The following is an 18,507-nucleotide window of genomic DNA, read 5'->3' on the forward strand; positions in this document are numbered from 1 at the left end:
AGTAAGTGAGTGGCTGTATGGTGCTTAGCTGCCTACCAGGGTTAAACCTCAACAACATGGAATAACAAAAATGAGGAAAAAGACACTTCATATAAACAGAAATTATAGTCATATAAAAGAGCACAATTTTTTTTCACCTGGTAATAGAAAAAAAAAATCCAGGTTTCCCCCACATATTAAGAGCCAACCAAATTAAAAAAAAAATTCTTTTAAAGTATAAAAGTCACAAGAAACTGAAATAAACACACACAGTTTTACACATTTACCAAAATGTCCTGTTGTGCTTGTTTTCCTTTAAAAAATAAGAGGTGACAACAGGTACTAATGCTAAGGAGCAATACTGTTTTGTAAATTAGAGAATTAATTTTCTTCAACATCCAACAATTCTTCCAGAGAGTTGCTATAAAACATAAATACTTATACCCAACCTAACACAGTCCTTACTGAGTTAGCAGCCAGACAGTCAAACTGTACCCAAGATAGATTAAGTTAAAATTAGACATGTGTACATGGGCTTGTGAAGTACGCATGTAAAACTCCATTATCGTCAAAGATCATTGAAACCAAGGTCTCGATTCATTTAATGAGTGTCCAGAACTAAATGAGATTCCCTACTCTATCTTATCTGCCTTACATCCACTTCCCCAAAAGTTATGAGTCTTCCTATGTCCTGTGTCATATCTGCCATCTTGTATGGAGCTGTCAGATATGCCAGAGCATCCCCAAAACAGTAGACACCTACATATGAAGACTGCATTGAGCTCTTAATGGATCTAAGCAGTCAGTTCAAGAAGATCAGCCACAAGGTGTCTATCTCAGGGTGAAATGGATTGCTCTAGGCTACAGCTGACTACATTTACTAGGGATTTGATTCAATTTCTCACAAATACCTGTCTAAGGCCATTTGAGATGTCCTAGGGCATTTGACTGGCCTCCAGAAAGGTAAAGGCCTCCCAGAACTCCTCTGTCATGTCTGCCAGTCTTGTGTGGATGCTGAATATGCATCTTAATAACTCCAGAACTATACTTCTAGGCAACTGAACCAGACTTCTGCTGAATATATGAACAGCACACACACTGCAGACACCTGCATGTACACCCCTAAACTCAAGATGTATTCCTTTAGAACTGAATCCCACTGTGGATAAATATTGTTCCGTTAGGAAGAATTAATCTGGCTTCTGTAGAATTCCACAATTTTTGAGAACCAAAGTTCTTTAAAGGCATCAGTAAGGGTATGGATGAAGGAGATTAAAATGATATATTGCAGTTGGGTTTCCAAAAGGCTTCTAGCACAACCACCCACCAAAGGTGTTTAAGGAAACCTGGTAACCTTTACATAAGAACAAAGGTCCTTGCAGAGATAGTCAATTGGGTAAAAGAAAACAGAGATAAAAGTAAATGGCTAGTTCCTGCAATAGAAAAAGGTCACCCATGGAGTTTTGTAAGTACCTGTGCTGGACTGCTCAAGTTGTTTATAAAAGAGTTGGAAAAGGAGACTAATCTGTGAGGTGGTAAAGTCTACTGATGATACTATGTTTTCCAGACATTAAAATAGCTCACCTGCAAAGAACTGCATAATGAACTTAGACGTGCTATTTAGTTTCTTCATCAACAACACAGGCAATGGGATCATGTGCACCCTCACCAAATTTGCAGATGACACCAAGCTGAATGGTGCAATTGACACGCCTGAGGGATGGGATGCCATTCAGAGGAACCTAGACAAGCTTGAGAAGTGGGCCCATGTGAACATTCTGACGTTCAACAAGGCCAACTGCAAGGTTCTGCACCTGGGTCGGGGCAACCCCCAGTATCAATACAGGCTGGGGGATGAAGGGATTGAGAGCAGCCCTGCTGAGAAGGACTTGGGGGTGCTGGTGGATGAAAAGCTGGACATGAGCCAGCAATGTGCACTTGCAGCCCAGAAGGCCGACCATATCCTGGGCTGCATCAAAAGAAGTGTGGCCAGTAGGTTGAGGGAGGTGACTCTGCCCCTCTGCTCTGCTCTGGTGAGACCCCACCTGCAGTGCTACGTCCAGCTCTGGAGCCCTCAGCACAAGAAAGACATGGAACTGTTGGAGCGGGTCCAGAGGAGGGCCACAAAAATGATCAGAGGATGGAGCATCTCTCCTATGAGGACAGGCTGAGAGAGTTGGGGTTGTTCAGCCTGGACAAGAGAAGGCTGCGGGGAGACCTTATTGCGGCCTTTCAACACTTAAAAGGGGCTTACAAGAAAGTTGGGGACAGACTTTTTAGCAGGGCCTGTTGCAGTAGGACAAGGTGTAATCTTTTTAATCTAAAAGACGACAGATTCAGACTAGATATCCGGAATAAATTTTTTTGCAGTAAGAGTGGTGAGGCACTGGAACAGGTTACCCAGACAGGTGGTAGATGCCCATCCCCAGAAACATTCTAGGTCAGGTTGAACAAGACTCTGAGCAACCTGTTCTAGGTGAAGTTGCCTACCTAGATGAAGATGCAGGGGGGTTGGACTAGATGACCTTTAAAGGTCCCTTCCAACCCAAACCATTCTATGATTCTAAGAAATAGTGTCTGACGATCCCACTGACAAACAAAATTCACATAGATAACCATGAAGTGACATATATGTGAAAAAATAAATTTCACATGTACAAGTTGAGTTCTGAGCTAACAACTGCAGTTCAGGATTAATATCTCGGTTTATGACAGCCAGTTTTAAAAAAATGCCAGCTTAATCTGAGCAGTAGGAAATAAATCAAATTTTAGGAGTCACAAAGATAAAAAAGAGAATATAAGAGATAATATTTTAATTTCATCATACAAATCCATGGACTGTTCATATCTTAGGAACTCTGCAAAATTCTGTTGGTCCTGCAGAAAAAGGTTATTGTGAAACTAGAAAAGACCAAAGGGCAACAAGGATGATCAAAGCTATGGATGGTCCTATGTATACCAAAAGATTAGGTAAACAAAAACCAGTCTAGAAAAGAGGTGGCTGATGCTAGACAAAACAAACAACAATAGAATCATGTGTCATGAAGAGGAAGAATAGGGACTGATTGCTCCGTATCTCTTCCAATATAAGACTTAAATGGTATGAAGCTAACAGGGAAGGAGAGGGAAAAAAAAAGAGAGGGACCTTCATTTCATGAGTAGTCAACCTACCCTTTACCAGAGGATATTTTGGATGTAAAAAGTGTATTTTCTTTCAAGATGAAACAAGGTAAGGCTGCAGAAGAGAAATCCACCCAGTGTTACTATATGCTCAGGAACCACATAAAACTCAAAACGGTTCTGGTTGGAGACCAGAAGTGTGGGAAAGCATCAAATATGCCACCTCGCTTTTATATTTTTTCCTAGGAACAATTATATTTTTTGATAGCTGATGTTCTGGATATGATAAAATAGTATCTTACCCCTTCTTTTCGTTCATGTAGGTTTAAATATTTTAAATTGTCTTCTGCTATTTCTTCTACAGTCTGGGGCCTAACCACTAATGTTTCCATGGCATCAGTGAGAAATGAAGAAACATCATATAGATGAGCTATATAAAGAAATGTCGAAAACAAAGTTATCATAGACAAAACATTTGTAGTAATAAATATGCAAGTCAGACAAATGTACTGTGATACAACATTGTCATATCATAATCTACACAAAGTATTTGCTTAAAAAAATTGCAGACCCCAATCTTATATGCTGCTTCAACAAAAATTGCATGTTTGTGTTTACACGTGGTTTTTTCAAATGTAACCACTGCGTTCAGTGTATGATTTAGACCATAAGTATCGGAGTCCCTTCTGAAAATTAAACATAAATACCTAAGACATTTATTTATAAACTTTCAAAATCTGTATAGGTCTTTTTTGGGTAAACGGGTAAATGGAGAAAAACAGATGTTAAGACTGGTTTGGGGTTGGGTTTGGGGCTTTTTTTCAGGGGGGTGGGGGGGTGGCGTGGGGTGGGGTGGGTGTCTGTGTTTGTTTATTCTAAGAAACTAACTAAAGCCACCTTGCTTTAAATATTGAAAGGACTCACAAACAAAAGCCTGATTAAGCTATAATGTTGTATTTTCCTACCAAGCTATATATTTCTGGTACCGAGCTGTACAGTTCCAGGAAGCAATAAATCTTCCAGGAAACAATTCATCTTTCAGGTTATGGAAATAATTCACTCTCTGCACAAGCCCTGTTCTGTGTTTCCTGCACTGATTGTTGTATCTAAATCACAAAACAATGGTATTTCTCACCATCTACACTTTATTCTATTTTTTCTACCTGTTTCAGATCAGATAGATCATCCAAAAATAGTGAAATATTTTGCACTCTTTAACACTCTGCATTTTGACAATCTAAGTGACAAGAAACTCTGTAGAATAAGCCTAGATTATTTAAGACTCCTAATGAAGTATTTCAATTTATGAAAGAAAAATCTAATAATATTTTCTAGTTACAACATCTCATGATGTTTCCCTCAATTACCCTCAAATGTCTAAGAAATTTTCGTCCCTCATATGTCAGATTTTCCTCCAGACAAAATAGACAAGCAAAATAATGTCTGTATGTATTATTTTACATCTGGAACAGATGTGGCCAAAACAAGTGAATGCGAAAGATGTATATGGACATCAAGGGGTCCTAGGTTAGGCCTGTAGTGAAAAATTAGTAACAGATTACTTCCTCTGCATTGTGATTTCTGCAGCTCACTGTGCCCGAGAGAAAAACATTTCTTACATCAAAAGAGTATTTACATTAACACAAATGGCCGCAAGTGCAACAGAAGCAAAAAACATATTATTCATTGAAGTTATTTACCTTGAATAGATTTTCTCAAAGAAATGACAAGAACATCATACAACTTCTGGATGAAATCATCAATTACAGTTTTCACAGGGTTGCAATTAACAGTTAAACAATCTATCCTTATGGTGCTTCAAGACAAAAGACAAAAAGTAGCAAATATTCAGTAGTATCAATATCTCTAAGATCTATGCATATCTATAGTTTACCCTGATTTTGTAGCCCATTAAGAAAATTTTCCCTTATAAATCCTACAAATAAAAGTCATAGCTTATTGGGAAAAGTACTCATATTATTGAAATATTTATAACCATTAGCCATATATATGTAATTTTATGAGGACTAAGGTCTAATACACTGCTCCTCCAAAGTTAGAAAATTATTTTATACAACCAACGTCATTAAATTCAAAAGGACTATTTCTATACTCAGGGAAAAAAATATTTCAATTATTTGTACAGTCATGTCTTTAAATCTCTAATTTCCATGAGAATGTACTAACCCCGGCTTCGATAGTCCTAAGAACATAAGAAAAGCCATAGTGAGTCATATCAAGGCCCCAAATATACAACGTCTCAGTGACTTTAAGTATATGCCTGAAGAACACTAAGAAAAGGACTACCTGCTTTACTACTTTCCTAAGTATCCTCCCTCAACTCCAATTTTTCAACTCACTGGACTTCACAGCCATATGTAGTTTCTGGCTGTAAGACACATCAGCCAATTTCTCTTTTATTTACTACAGTCTGTCCTTGAACTCATGAAAATCTTTACTACTTAGAATATCACTTAGCCACAAGTTCCACCAGTCCGTTCTCCTGCATGAAATGTCACCTCTTTTTACTTGTTCTGAACAAGATTCCCACCAGTTTCATTTGAGAACTCTAACCATGCAATACACTAAATTCCATGTGGATATATGTAAGAATAAAAGCCTACACTAGCATATCTTAAACTACAAGAGGTAATCAAGTGTTTAAATACAGGAATTATTTAATGTATAAACATTTACTAAGTCTTTTTCCAACTGCCCGATATACTCCATGTATACAGGACTTAGCCAAAAGAATTTTTAAAATATCACAATGTTTGTAGTATTTCAGAATCAGCCCTGAATTTTGACGGTGTTTCCCATCATATCAAAAGAAGACATTAAAAGTTTTCAGAGAAGACTGCGGAGGTAAAGGGGAATAAGGGTCTAAAAATAAAACCGAAAAACAAAAATCTAAACATTTAAAAAGTACATCAATATTTTAAAAGCGCTTGAAATTCTATCTATATCTCCACATAAAATGAATATTTGTATTTTACTATTACTTTTAAAGTATCTGAAAGAATACATTATTCAAATAACGGAAGAGAGTTACACTATACCTTGGAAGACGTTCTGCTTCTTTCCCTCTCACTTTCAATGCCTTGAAGTTTTTTTCCCAGTCCTGTTTCCTAGAAAGATGTGTCTTCACCAGAGTTTCCATATCTACTTGGCCAATTACAATCCATTCCTTTTCAACGTTATTTTTGATTTCATGGAAAAGAAATATTTTGCAGACTAAAAAACTCTGATTCTCAATAATATTAAAATACTTTGTTTTCAAGCTACTTTCTCTTTAACCTTTGTGCTCCTTCCATTACCTACAGATTCTCTTAGTGCAAAAATCAGGAGGTACAAAATGGTTTGCATATTCACACATTTAAGGATAATCAAAACAGATTCTGAACACAAGTGAAAAGACAGCTATAATACTGAGGTTTCAATGGGAACTGCGCACATGCTTCAAGCTAGCTATGTGCTTAAGTGGTTGGCTTAATATGGATGGACTTACTAAGCTTTTGTTTATATGCCTTGCAGAAAAGGACAACAATGCACAAATGTCATTGCTCAGTTACTTCTACAATGTCTGAAGCTTACAATGATACAAATCTAAAAAAAAAAAAAAGTATGAGTCAGTCAAATATTGAAAATACCTTGAATTGATTAGAAACTTCTGCCAGCCTTCTGAACAAATCCTCTGCTTTACTGAAAGCAGTCAGAAATCCATGTGCATTTCTTTCAGTCATAACAGTGAATATAGACTCTTCGTCTGCTTCACTTACTCCCCTGAACTGATTTGGAATGGAGATGAATCTCTTCATTTCTCTGTAATATCTAGCTCGTACTTCTTCAAAAGGAGGTCTGAACTGCAACAGGCCTTGCCTAAAAAGTGAAAAAAAACACACAAAAACTAGCATTTGAATGTAATCTGAGGCAGAATACTTTCTTAATAGGAAAAAAAAAAACTTACTTGAATGTTAGATCAATATTTATTTCTGGTAAGTTCTCATTAAGTGCTTCTAAGCCCATTTGATACTGATGCTCCAGAGCTTTGTAAAGTTGATGATTCCAGTGCTGTCTCCAAGCTTTCATATCACACGATTTGAAACCCTAAAATTTAACAATGTTTATTCTTATTTTTATTTTATTTTATTCCTCAAACCAAATTATAATCTGAAACTAGCACAGTGCAATGCCTGAAGACCAGGCTCTTAGTGAAATTCAAAGAAGTATCACAGAATCACAAAATGGCAGGGGTTGGAAGGGACCTCTGGAGATCATCTTGTCCAACCCCCCTGCTTGAGCAGGTACCCCTAGAGCAGGGGGCACAGGAACGTGTCCAGGCAGGTTCACGCCACTGGAACAGGTTCCCCAGGGAAGTGGTCACAGCACCAAGCCTGTCAGAGTTCAGGGAGCATCTGGACAATACTCTTAGTCATATCGTTTAGGGAGTCCTGGGAGTCACAGAGGTTTGGACTCAATGATCCTTATGGGTCCCTTCCAACTCAAGATAATCCACAACTCCATGACCAGTTTGAATATTAAGATATTCTAGAGCTATTAAATTTATTTCAAATGAATATAGGAATAAAAAAATAATCCAAATAAAACCAGTCTCTATGGCAGTTCAGCATAACAACTTCACTGAGGTTCATCTCCCACTGGTTTACTCTGAGATTCTTCAAGGTTATTCTAAAATACATGGGACTCTGCTAGAAATAAGATACAGAGCTGGCTGGCTGAGATATATAAACCTGCATCACACCTTTCATTTTCCTGTGATATGTAAGCTACCTTTTAAACAGTACTTCAGAAAACTCTTGTGCATTTCCACAGATCAACATTAACTAATATGTAGATATATAATATTTTATCTTAAAGAATTCAGATTTTCATTAGAATCTGCTACATTGCGCTGTAAGAATGTGTAAAACCACATCATACACTCAAGTCTGTAAATGGTCACTTGTAAGCCATCCAAAGACTTTCAAAAGGGCAATACAAGTTACAAAAGAAATTAGAAACATCTTCCAGCTTAACAGGTTCTCTGCTTATTTGATTGGATGTAGATTTTCAGCCAGTGCTTTGGAGGCAGCTGCTGCAGGAAGCTACGCAGTTAAGGTCTGCCCTACAGTTCAAGGCTCACCAGAGGAACTCTTCCAACAGAAAGATTCCAGAGATTAAAAAAATCTGAAATAGTCTCAATTAAGCCTTAAGACAATTATAAATAGGGGTTTTAAAGAAATATGTAAAATCTCAGTGACAACAGCAGTAAGATTATACCATCTTGCAATTTTGGATGGTGAAAACAGAATACATTTGGTTAAGTTTTATCACTTCTAGTCAAGGATTAAAAAAAAGTGATTGAATACGGTTTAGTTAATTTACCATATAAAATATTCTGTAATGCCAAAACAATTTTCGAATAGATCTTAAAGCAAATATAGTCTATTAATTTTAAGAAAATATTTGACTTCAAGATAAAAATTTGCAAACTAAATTTCAAAAGAAATTACAAACCAAAAGTTGAATCAATGCACTTATTTATTACTCATACTGTCTGTTATAACTCCATATAGCTTAGGTGATAGTAACATCGTCCAGTTACTTTGATAAGATTACATTCTTTATCAAAATCTTAATCATCATACTCCATGGTCTTAAGGGTCTTTTCCAACCTAAATGATTCTATGATTCTATTCTAAAAGTTGACCTTTAATAAGTGAAAAAATAAAAATGCAGCTTTTTCATTATTTCAGGCAGAAATGCATTTTAATTCTGAATTTTATACACTTGTTCTATTCTGCATGGGGATCACTCATATCTGCACCGATTTCTATATTTTACCTTGCATTACTGGCTCAGACACAGCTGATCTACGTGACCTAAGGATTTCCCATTGTTTTAATCTAACCCCTGCCATCTAACCAAGTGTTCTTGTTCTCCCATTACTGGTATAACAGAAAAAAGATGATCCTCATCCTCTGAGAGTTTACATCACATCTGGCATCAACTAAGTAGTACACAGTCTGTTTCCCTGAGCCAGCTAGTAACACCTTAATCAAAATTAATTCAATCATGCTATGTTTGAGTCTTAAAACTTGATTACTGTTGAAAAGTCAAATGTTCACAGTTTGCAATACAATAATGAAACCCTGCCTGTGACTCAAGGCTGGCAAAACCAGTTCTGAGCTCCTGGAGTCCATCTTTCCAACGCTGCTGCTGCCGAAGGAGATCGATATTCATCAGAGAGATAACCTGTTAAAAGAATTTTAAAAGATAACAAACATAATCATCACCACCTAAGTGAAAGAAAGGGGAACGTAAGCTGTAAGATATGTTATTTCAATTTCACCTGAAAAATATACCTTATCAATGAAGACTGTGTGCCACTTTCTTAGTTTTCTATTTTCAGTGGAAAGCCGTTCAGCAGCAGCTTGGAGTTTTTGGATATAAGCTTCCAATTCTCTAGGATTATCCCATGTTATTTGAGCTTTTCCTCCAGGACCAGATTTTGAATGCTTGAAAAACATACAACCTTTTTAAGGTTTAATGACAAATACAGTCTACTAGCTGGCATACATTAAGTTATAATATGAGAAAGATGGTTTTACTCCTAGTAAAAAATGGAGGACCTCCCTCCCAGTTCTACACTACAGTAATAACAATCTGGCAAATCATAGATACGTGGGCATATCATTATAGCTGTGTCAATGCACTGGGGAAGGATTAATGGCAGACTCTTAACACGCCTTAAAATAAATCCACTTATGTTGGGACTTCTGCCCCACACATAAGCAGACATCTTAAGCTGAGAAGACACCTTAAACTCCTCCCTTCCTCTTTGTTCTTCACAGATCAAAACCCAAAATATCATACTAATAATTGCTTTCCAACCTCAGTTGTTTATCATAAAATAAATTTTTTAAATTACACTGTAAAATTCCACTGACTCATAAGCTTCTTTGGGGAGCTCCATTTCTCTGGGCTTTTTATTAAGATCTTGGGGTTTTTTGCATTTTGCTAAGTTTACAGTAGAAAATCAGAAGAAAAAAGCATCTGAAGTTCCACAACTGGACCTATTCCTAAAAGATGGAGGGCAGAAATCACATCAAATAGGAGAATATGTTGTGCCTTTGAACACTTCTGCACCATCGCTGTCTTAGGGTCCGCACACTAAAGAAATCTGTGGCATAATCTCCAGCCAGCCTAAGGAAAATTTAAGAGACAGCTTCGCAACTTTTTCCAGGACACTTCTGAACCTACAGTTTGGTCTGGACTCTCCACCATTTTGTGTGAGCTAATCCCTACCCCAGCATCCCTTCTACTTTCAGCCCCATTCCTATACTCTGTCCTGCAAAACAGTTCTCGGGAGCAAGTTTCCAGTCGTTTCTGTAATACTTGCTCTGGAGGGATTATTCTCTTGCCCAATACAGAGTTATAAATCTCCAGCCGTTCTCACATTGTAAGAGTGTTGGAAAAGGGTGGAGTTCTTCAAACTGATCAAAACTAGTAAACTAAAATTCATTATATACAGCATGTTTCTCCAGACACAAAATAGAGATATGGTGTTTAAAAATGTAGATTGTAGTGTAATTTTTCAGTTCATATTGTCCTTTTAAAGCAGAAAAATGAAAATAAATAAGTAAATTCCTCCAAATTGCTCCAAATTCTTAAAAGAATCTAAAACTTCTTTAGATATAGTGAACTTCCTAGCAATTATAAAAAAACCCTCTTCTCAGAGCAACTATATTATGTCTGAACACCAACCCACTGTAACAAACTGCATGCATAAGTCAATACTCAGGTAGTTCTATGGATTCTTTGTTATTAATCTAAAACACAAACTATCCACTTCCAACCCGCCCAAAACAGGAATTAGAAATATTCAAGAGAATTACAAAATCCACAGAGATATAATAATGGTCAAAACAGTGAAACCATTCCTTAATATTGATTTCTCTCCAGAATAAAGTATATGCCATTTTTACTAAAAGAGACCAAAATAATATCATTTAGAGCTGTTAAAACAGGAGTAACATTCCCATCTATTAATGAATTGACTGTATTGTGGTTCATGTGTAAATTCAAACACTGAAAATAATTCCTGAGAGAGCATATTACACTAATATCCAAAGTAAAAAGGAGTAAGCAGTTGTTTCAATGACAATATAAAAAAGAAAGGCCCACTGATTTAAATAAATGCTAATTAAACAGATGGTGTTACTTGTATGGGAAGGCTGCAGTTAAAAAGTCCAGCAATAAACACAGTAAAAGTAGCATAGACTATGCACAAATACCATTGAAATTAAAAATACAGAGAGAGAGGAATTGTTTCACCTTAATTATCTGTTCAAATGCTAGAGCAGACTGTAACATCATTGGCTTCTGACTCTCAATCATTTGTTGATCAATAGAATTATAAAAGTGCGCCACCTGTAAAAATTGAGAGATTAAATTTAAAAGAACAGATAAAAATATTTATATGCCAATAAATGTAATGCAGGATATTTCAGAAAGTAGTGTCCAATCAGTACCATTAAGAAATGAGAATTAACTATACCGGTAAAGTGTTCACAAAAATAATGTACTATGCAATGCTGATGTGACCTACCTTCTTCTAGTGATGAATTCTAGTAGCAAAAAAGACTGCTCTTACACATGCCTGTGGTGATTACACTTCACCTTAAGTAAAACAGGTTCAATCTCTGATTTATTATGAGTGGAACAGTTCCACTATTGTATGCAATAGATGACATTTAGTGTTATTTTAGACGCCTTCAAGAATCTGTAACATCCACCAGGATATAACAAAACACCTAAAAAAGATCTGTTTACTTCCAGATTGGCAGCTGCAGTAAGAGTGGTACCCTATAACTTGGTTTAGTTGTCCTCACATAGACATCTAGTGCCTTTTGAGGTGACTAAGGTTTTCCCTTGGGCACCTGTCAATGATCCTGATGCATGGGTATCTTGTAGGTCTTGCATCATCCCTGCCTTAGCTGAGCAGGTATCTCAGATAACAATGACACCTCACGTGAAACTGTATTGAGCCTATGTATCTACATAAGGATTTTTACCCATATATACATATTTATTCTTGCATCTTACAGGAACAGAAGAAAACTTGACATGGTCTTTCAACTGAAATATAAGCCCAATAAAAACTTACGTAGCATTGAGTCCAATCAAAAAATAACTCCCCCCAAAAAAAACAAACACACATTTCCATTAAAATACTTATTAATACATTTTCAGTTGAAAACTAGCACAAATGAGGACAAGCTGGTCCATTTTATGACATTTTCCTTCACTAATAATAATCAAAAACTGAGACTAAAACCAGGACATCAATTAATTACTTGTCTTATTTTTGTATATTCATACAGTAACTTCACATGCTTTAATATTATAATTCATTTGGTTTCAAAAGAAGACACATTCCAAATTGTGAAGTATTTCTTTATATTTGTTCTCTTTTAAAGACTCAGTTAATTTGTTCAAGAAACAAGTCACTTTCATGCAGACAAACATAGCAAAAAGCTTAACCACACAGTCAGAAAAGATAATAGTCTAGAAATGTTCTACTACTAAAGCTGGGAAGTCAAAACATGAAGTTAGGACATTTAATCTTATACCTGTTTGAGGATGACCGCCTGCTTACAGAAGTTCTGTGCTGTGTTTGCAACATGATGTATTTTAGCCGGTATAGCAAAACCAAGTGCAGACAGCTGACGTACTTCTCTAAGAAGAGTCACCAAACGATCTGAATAAAGTATGTTTAATGTTCCAAAAACGTGATCCAACTCCATTACAGGACTGTTAGTTTGGATGCTAAACCAAAATCAAATGAAACATATTATTGAATATAATTTTATATTGATCCTTTCTTAAGTGCATTTTATAATAATATAATAACCAATTCTAAAAGGCTTGCTGTCATTCTTTTTTTTTTTCTATATTTGCTAACATTTTAATTTACTCAGAGGTTATTCTAGTAACCTTTGTCTTAATTCAAAGCCAGTGAAGACAAAAATGAACAATGTCTATTGGTTTTGCTCACAAAAGTTTTCTGGCTTGTTACAACAGTTAACATGTAACTCAGAGCTAGACAGTATTTCTCAAAACCACTGGACCCATCATACTCTCTCACGCAGGCACTTTACAGGCCCCAGCCTTCAGCACTGCACAGAAGAAATTCTCTGAGGGAACCAATCGAAGAACCAGGATCAGTGATACGTTTTGGTATACACAATCAGATGCTAATAAGAACATCAGCCTATCTTTAGATTTTACTCCACTTTTTTTTCTACTGTGGTAATGCTTCTACCATTCTTTTAGGCTTCTTTCATAAAAACTTAAGCTTTACTCATATTTTCACTTTTTGTTCTCATCTCCTTCTAGTTCCCATACCCCTCCCATTCCCCTTTGCAGTGAGCTACCTCTTTTCCTTTTAATTAATCTCTTCACATCTTTTAAAATCTCAGAAGGATAAAATTTTGGGCTGGTAAGTTAGATGGCTGTCACATAGTGGAATGCTGAATCGGCTTATTTGTTATATTTAGAGTGTTTTTCATAAAAGTTTACATTTAAGTATGAAGTCCTGTTTCCTCTGAAACTGTGGGCAACCTCTTTTTTCAAAGCTTGAAACACTCAGAGACGCAGACAGAAGCTATGCAGCCAATCAATTTTAAAAAAAATTGTTAAAATATTTTAACAATTGTTAAAATATATCTTAATATCCCATAAGGTAATTTCATAATTTTGGGGAACACAATTCATGAGGTTTAAATTTACTTTCTTACCTTTCTTTCATTTGCTCTATTTAGATTGCAGAATCTCTTGTGAACAGCAATTTATTTGTTACTCTACATGTGACATCTGTATATCACAGCTATACTCTAATCTCATCTGGTTTCTAGACATCATAACTATATGGATTACAATGGACAACAAGTAGTAACAACAAACAAACCAAGCATGTCTTTCATTCTAGGTGTTACTAGTAACTGCAAGATTAGTTATTAACTGTATACTTCACCCCACCAACTAAGCCTGGCAAGATGATGAAATGATAATGAACTCTTCCATTTTGTTTCTCCACTCATTCTCAGTTCTGTAATTTTTTTTATTTCCTTCGTCAAGTTCTATTGAATTAAACAACACTACAGATTTCAGCATAAACATTATTTAAACAAAAATGTATTTACCAAAGTCCTGACTTGGGATTTGATAATTCTGACTGGATATTCCTAGACCAATCATCAAATTGTTCTTGTTCATATACTTTTAACTGTTCCAGAAAAGAATCTGCACTTTGATGAAAAGTTTGAAATCCAGACAAGTCAGACAGAAGAGCCTCTGCCAGCTTGATAGCATCATCCACCTTAAACACAATCACAAGGAAAGGAAGCTTAACTTCCCAGTATTCGATTAGAAAAGAAAAATCATCACAATAAAAATCAGTATTACAAAACATCCAAGCGGGATTCAAAAACAGATTGGAAAGAAAAAGTGAATCCTGAACTGTGTCCCAGGTGTTCAAATTCCCATAAATTGGGTCTGAATAAGTTGTCTGCCACAGGTGTCTACCACTACTAAGATACCCCAGGATATCCCACCTGGTCTTTAGTTCATTCTCCATAGATCTCCCATGCATCTTTTGTTGTATCTATAAGGTCCATGCCAATACTCAAAGGGATTTCAAATGGGATTTCAAATGGGATTTCACATCTACATGTGGACAAATTAATCAAAACCCTACTCAATACAATCAGTGGAGATTTCAGAGCAATTAAAAAATTTAACACAGCTAAAGTAGACACACAACTGACATCAGCGGAACTGCTCTCCAGGTCTTTAGCAGACCAAGCAGAAGAAATAATTGTGAAACCTGAGCTGCCGCTTTTCTGTCTGTAGGATACATAACAAAGCAACACCTTTAAGACCTCCACCCTTAGCTGAAATGGGCCCTTCAGATTTCTGCAAATCAGAGGTGAATGCAAAAAACAAAAGAGCTAATACTCATTCTGGGATAAGTAACTTCTATTCCCATTCACATCTACAGGCAATGTAAACAGCACTTATGTTTACAGAAAACATTTTACTTTTAACTAGTTAATACTTTCACAAAAAAGTTCCAGAGTTTCCAACTAAACTGTAAACACAAACTAAGAAAAATAAGTTAAATAGAGTCAAATATGTTTTAAACTCATTCTGTTGTAAGAGAACACAGAATCGTTTGACATTTACTTTTACTACAGTCACTGTAGTAAATTCCCTGGCAGGTACCAACTCAAAAAAGTACTACCAAGAAATCCCTTTAGTTTCACAACAGATGTTAGTAATAACAAGTGAGAATTAGGATGTCAGAATAGGGCTATCTGTAAATCTTAAACAGAATTTTAAAATGCAAACTGAAGGATAAAATTTAACAAAAATGCCTTCTCTCAGAATTTTGGTCTTTTTTTTTTTGCCCCCCCAAAAAAAAAAAGTCATAAAAGCTGGCAATTCAACATATTACAAAAAGACTGCCCTCTGGGTCAACTTAGCAAGTAGCACCACTGAATCTTGATTATATAACTCTTGGGAAGTGCACAATTTTTCTGTGGGGAATTCCCCACAGAAATCTCAAATACCATGTTTTACGTTCTGTGATAATATTGTGCCTAAACAGTAATGGAATTTGTTACCTTCAGCTCCAGCTGCCGTACCCATACAATATTATTAACAACCTCAGAAAGGTTTTTGCCTGACAGTGGTCCAGAAACATCACCAGGAACACCATGGCATCGAGTTTCAAAGTCTGTCTGATAGTCTAACACAAACAAAAGATTCCTGTTAGACCAGACACCTCATAGAACAAGCTTAAAATTATTATTGTAGTTATAAAAATATATTAGGGATACTACACAATTCTAAAAGTAAATAAAGAATTCTAGTATTTGAAAAAAAAACTAATGCAATTAAATACTTTTAAATATATTTTTACCTTTGACGTAATCTTGAAGTCTTGCTACCAATGCTTCCCTTTCAGAAAGCAATTCTTTGCTTATATTTGGATGCTTTATCAATTCCTTATATTTCTGAAATGTTTGAAGAAGCTAGAACATGAAGTTTTAAAAAGTTACCTCTTTTTTCAAAAAAAAAAAAAACCCCAAACTTATTCTGACACTACTCATTAGGGCTGTTCATAAGTACTGTCTTTGGCGCTAAGTACTTATTCCTGTGCTCTAAACTGACTACTTAAGAATCCAGTAACTTTATCTTGAGGAAAGTTTTCAGGCTACAAAAATACCCATACCTGCTGAGGACTGTCCTGAATTTCCAAAATAAATTTCTTCAATTTGCTGGCTATTTTTTGTTCTGCTGGTGCAATAATTCTTTCATACTGAGAGACTGCTGCTTTCCATAATGGCTAGAGATAATGAATTTCCATGTTAGTTTAGGACTATCCATATACATCATAAAAAGACACAGAAAAATGTGAATAAATTAACAATAAGCATTATACCTCTGTGTAAGGATTATAGCGTACAGGATTTAGGCCAGCAAAGGGTTCAAACACATGGGCAGGATGTAAAGCATTTTGTTCTCCAGCTGGCAAAAAGAATGTCAGTTTTTCATGCAGTGTTCTAACAGTTAGCACCTATAACAGAAAAGAATATTTGATATATCCAACATATTTTTAAAGAAACCTTACATTTAGAAGTAAAAAGCACAAGCAGCACATCCTATCCCTCTGCTTTTTACAAGAAACTTTTGAAACACTTAGGCAAATACAGATTATGGAATGTTATCTGACTCTCAAAAGGCTATAAAAGTGATTTAATTCCCTTTTTAACTTAAAACAATGTTGTTTAATTCTGTGTCTAATGAAATAAATATGTATAATTCAAACCTCTACCTCATCAAGGCGTTTGCCAAGTTTGGCTAATGATTCAGGAAAATATTTCTCATTTTTCCATGGATGTAGAGTATAACGTTGCCACAGTTGTCCGGTTAGATACTCGCAAGCTGACACCCACTGCTCACAAATCAAGATGCCAGCCTTCAGATTTTCTTTAACACTGTGAAAAGCATCCTCCCACAAATTCAAAGCTGCTAATTTTCTCTGAACATATCTACCTAGTGAGCCACCTAGAACACAAAAAAATACATAAAAGCAATATATTGTTTCTTTAAAATAATTTCCTTAAACACTACCCCACGTTCCAATCACGTTTTTTAAAAACTAGCGTCTTGATTTCAAACCACACAAATGTATCAATAACTGATTATTTTGTTTCAGATTCAATAAATCTCTTAAACATGTCCAAGTCAGAGGTTGGTCCAATATCAGAAGCTGATGATTTTGGATTCTGGAATCCAAACACAAGCATCTGTCTTTATCAGTAGTAATAGCAGTACCTGATTGCTCCAGAAAACATTCCCCTAACGCACACACATATCTAGCAGCAACAGACAAACTCACTGCCTGTCCCAGAAGTGGGACTCCTGTCCAGAGAATGAGAGAAGCAACTTCTCTGCCCATCCTGCTCTCACCTCCACAAAGACTGAAACAACCTTCAAATGGGGGTTTATGTAAATAAATTCTCTATTCTGAGAGAAAGAAAGGCTGGAAACCTAGGCCAATTTTCCCTCGTGAAATTCAACAAGAGCAAGTGTAAGCTCCTGCACCTGGGGAGGAACAACCCCATGCACCAGTGCAGGCTGGGGGCTGAACTACAAGAAAGCGGCTCTGTTGAGAGGGACCTGGGAGTGCTGGTGGACAGCAAGGTGACCCTGAGCCAGCACTGTGCCCTGGTGGCCAAGAAGGCCAACGGTGTCCTGGGGTGCATTAAAAGGAGTGTGGCCAGCAGGTCGAGGGAGGTTATCGTCCCCATCTACTCTGCCCTGGTGAGACCACATCTGGAGTGCTGTGTCCAGTTCTGGGCCCCCCAGTTTAAGAAAAACAGGGAACTGCTCAAGCAAGCCCAGCGGAGAGCTACCAAGATGATCAGGGGACTGGAGCATCTTCCCTTCTGAGGAAAGGCTGAGAGACTTGGGTTTGTTTAGCCTGGAGAAGAGAAGACTATGGGGGGAATTTCATAAATACCTATAAATATCTAATGGGTTGGTGTCAAGAGGATGGGACTGAACTCTTTTCAGTGGTGCCCAATGACAGGACAAGGGCAATGGGCACAAGTTGGAACACAGGAAGTTCCACCTCAATATGAGAAAAAACTTCTTTCCTGTGAGGGTGACAGAGCAGTGGAAGCTGGAGAGGTTGTGGAGTCTCCTTCCTTGGAGACATTCAAAATCCACCTGGATGCGTTCCTGTGCCCCCTGCTGTAGGTATGCCTGCTCAAGCAGGGGGTTGGACAAGATGAACTCCAGAGGTTCCTCCCAACCCCTACCATTCTGTGATTC

General features: G+C 36.6%; 1 protein-coding gene across 3 annotated transcripts in view; it reads right to left on the bottom strand.

Moving 5' to 3' along the window:
• Positions 1–18,507, bottom strand: part of DYNC2H1 (dynein cytoplasmic 2 heavy chain 1) — a 192,917-nt gene that overhangs the window by 169,327 nt on the left and 5,083 nt on the right. For all 3 annotated transcript variants that reach the window (XM_064441295.1, XM_064441296.1, XM_064441297.1), the window contains exons 6-20: positions 17,003–17,235; positions 16,610–16,744; positions 16,400–16,513; positions 16,088–16,199; positions 15,789–15,913; positions 14,307–14,482; positions 12,735–12,930; positions 11,437–11,532; positions 9,465–9,617; positions 9,256–9,354; positions 7,067–7,206; positions 6,750–6,978; positions 6,159–6,286; positions 4,800–4,915; positions 3,402–3,529 (exon numbers count right to left, since the gene is read on the bottom strand). In XM_064441295.1, coding sequence (XP_064297365.1) covers positions 3,402–3,529; positions 4,800–4,915; positions 6,159–6,286; positions 6,750–6,978; positions 7,067–7,206; positions 9,256–9,354; positions 9,465–9,617; positions 11,437–11,532; positions 12,735–12,930; positions 14,307–14,482; positions 15,789–15,913; positions 16,088–16,199; positions 16,400–16,513; positions 16,610–16,744; positions 17,003–17,235 — 2,180 coding nt within the window. The remainder of the gene's footprint in view (positions 1–3,401; positions 3,530–4,799; positions 4,916–6,158; positions 6,287–6,749; positions 6,979–7,066; positions 7,207–9,255; positions 9,355–9,464; positions 9,618–11,436; positions 11,533–12,734; positions 12,931–14,306; positions 14,483–15,788; positions 15,914–16,087; positions 16,200–16,399; positions 16,514–16,609; positions 16,745–17,002; positions 17,236–18,507) is intronic.

The sequence above is a fragment of the Phalacrocorax carbo genome, chromosome 1, assembly GCF_963921805.1.
Source record: "Phalacrocorax carbo chromosome 1, bPhaCar2.1, whole genome shotgun sequence".
Classification (NCBI taxonomy): domain Eukaryota; kingdom Metazoa; phylum Chordata; class Aves; order Suliformes; family Phalacrocoracidae; genus Phalacrocorax; species Phalacrocorax carbo.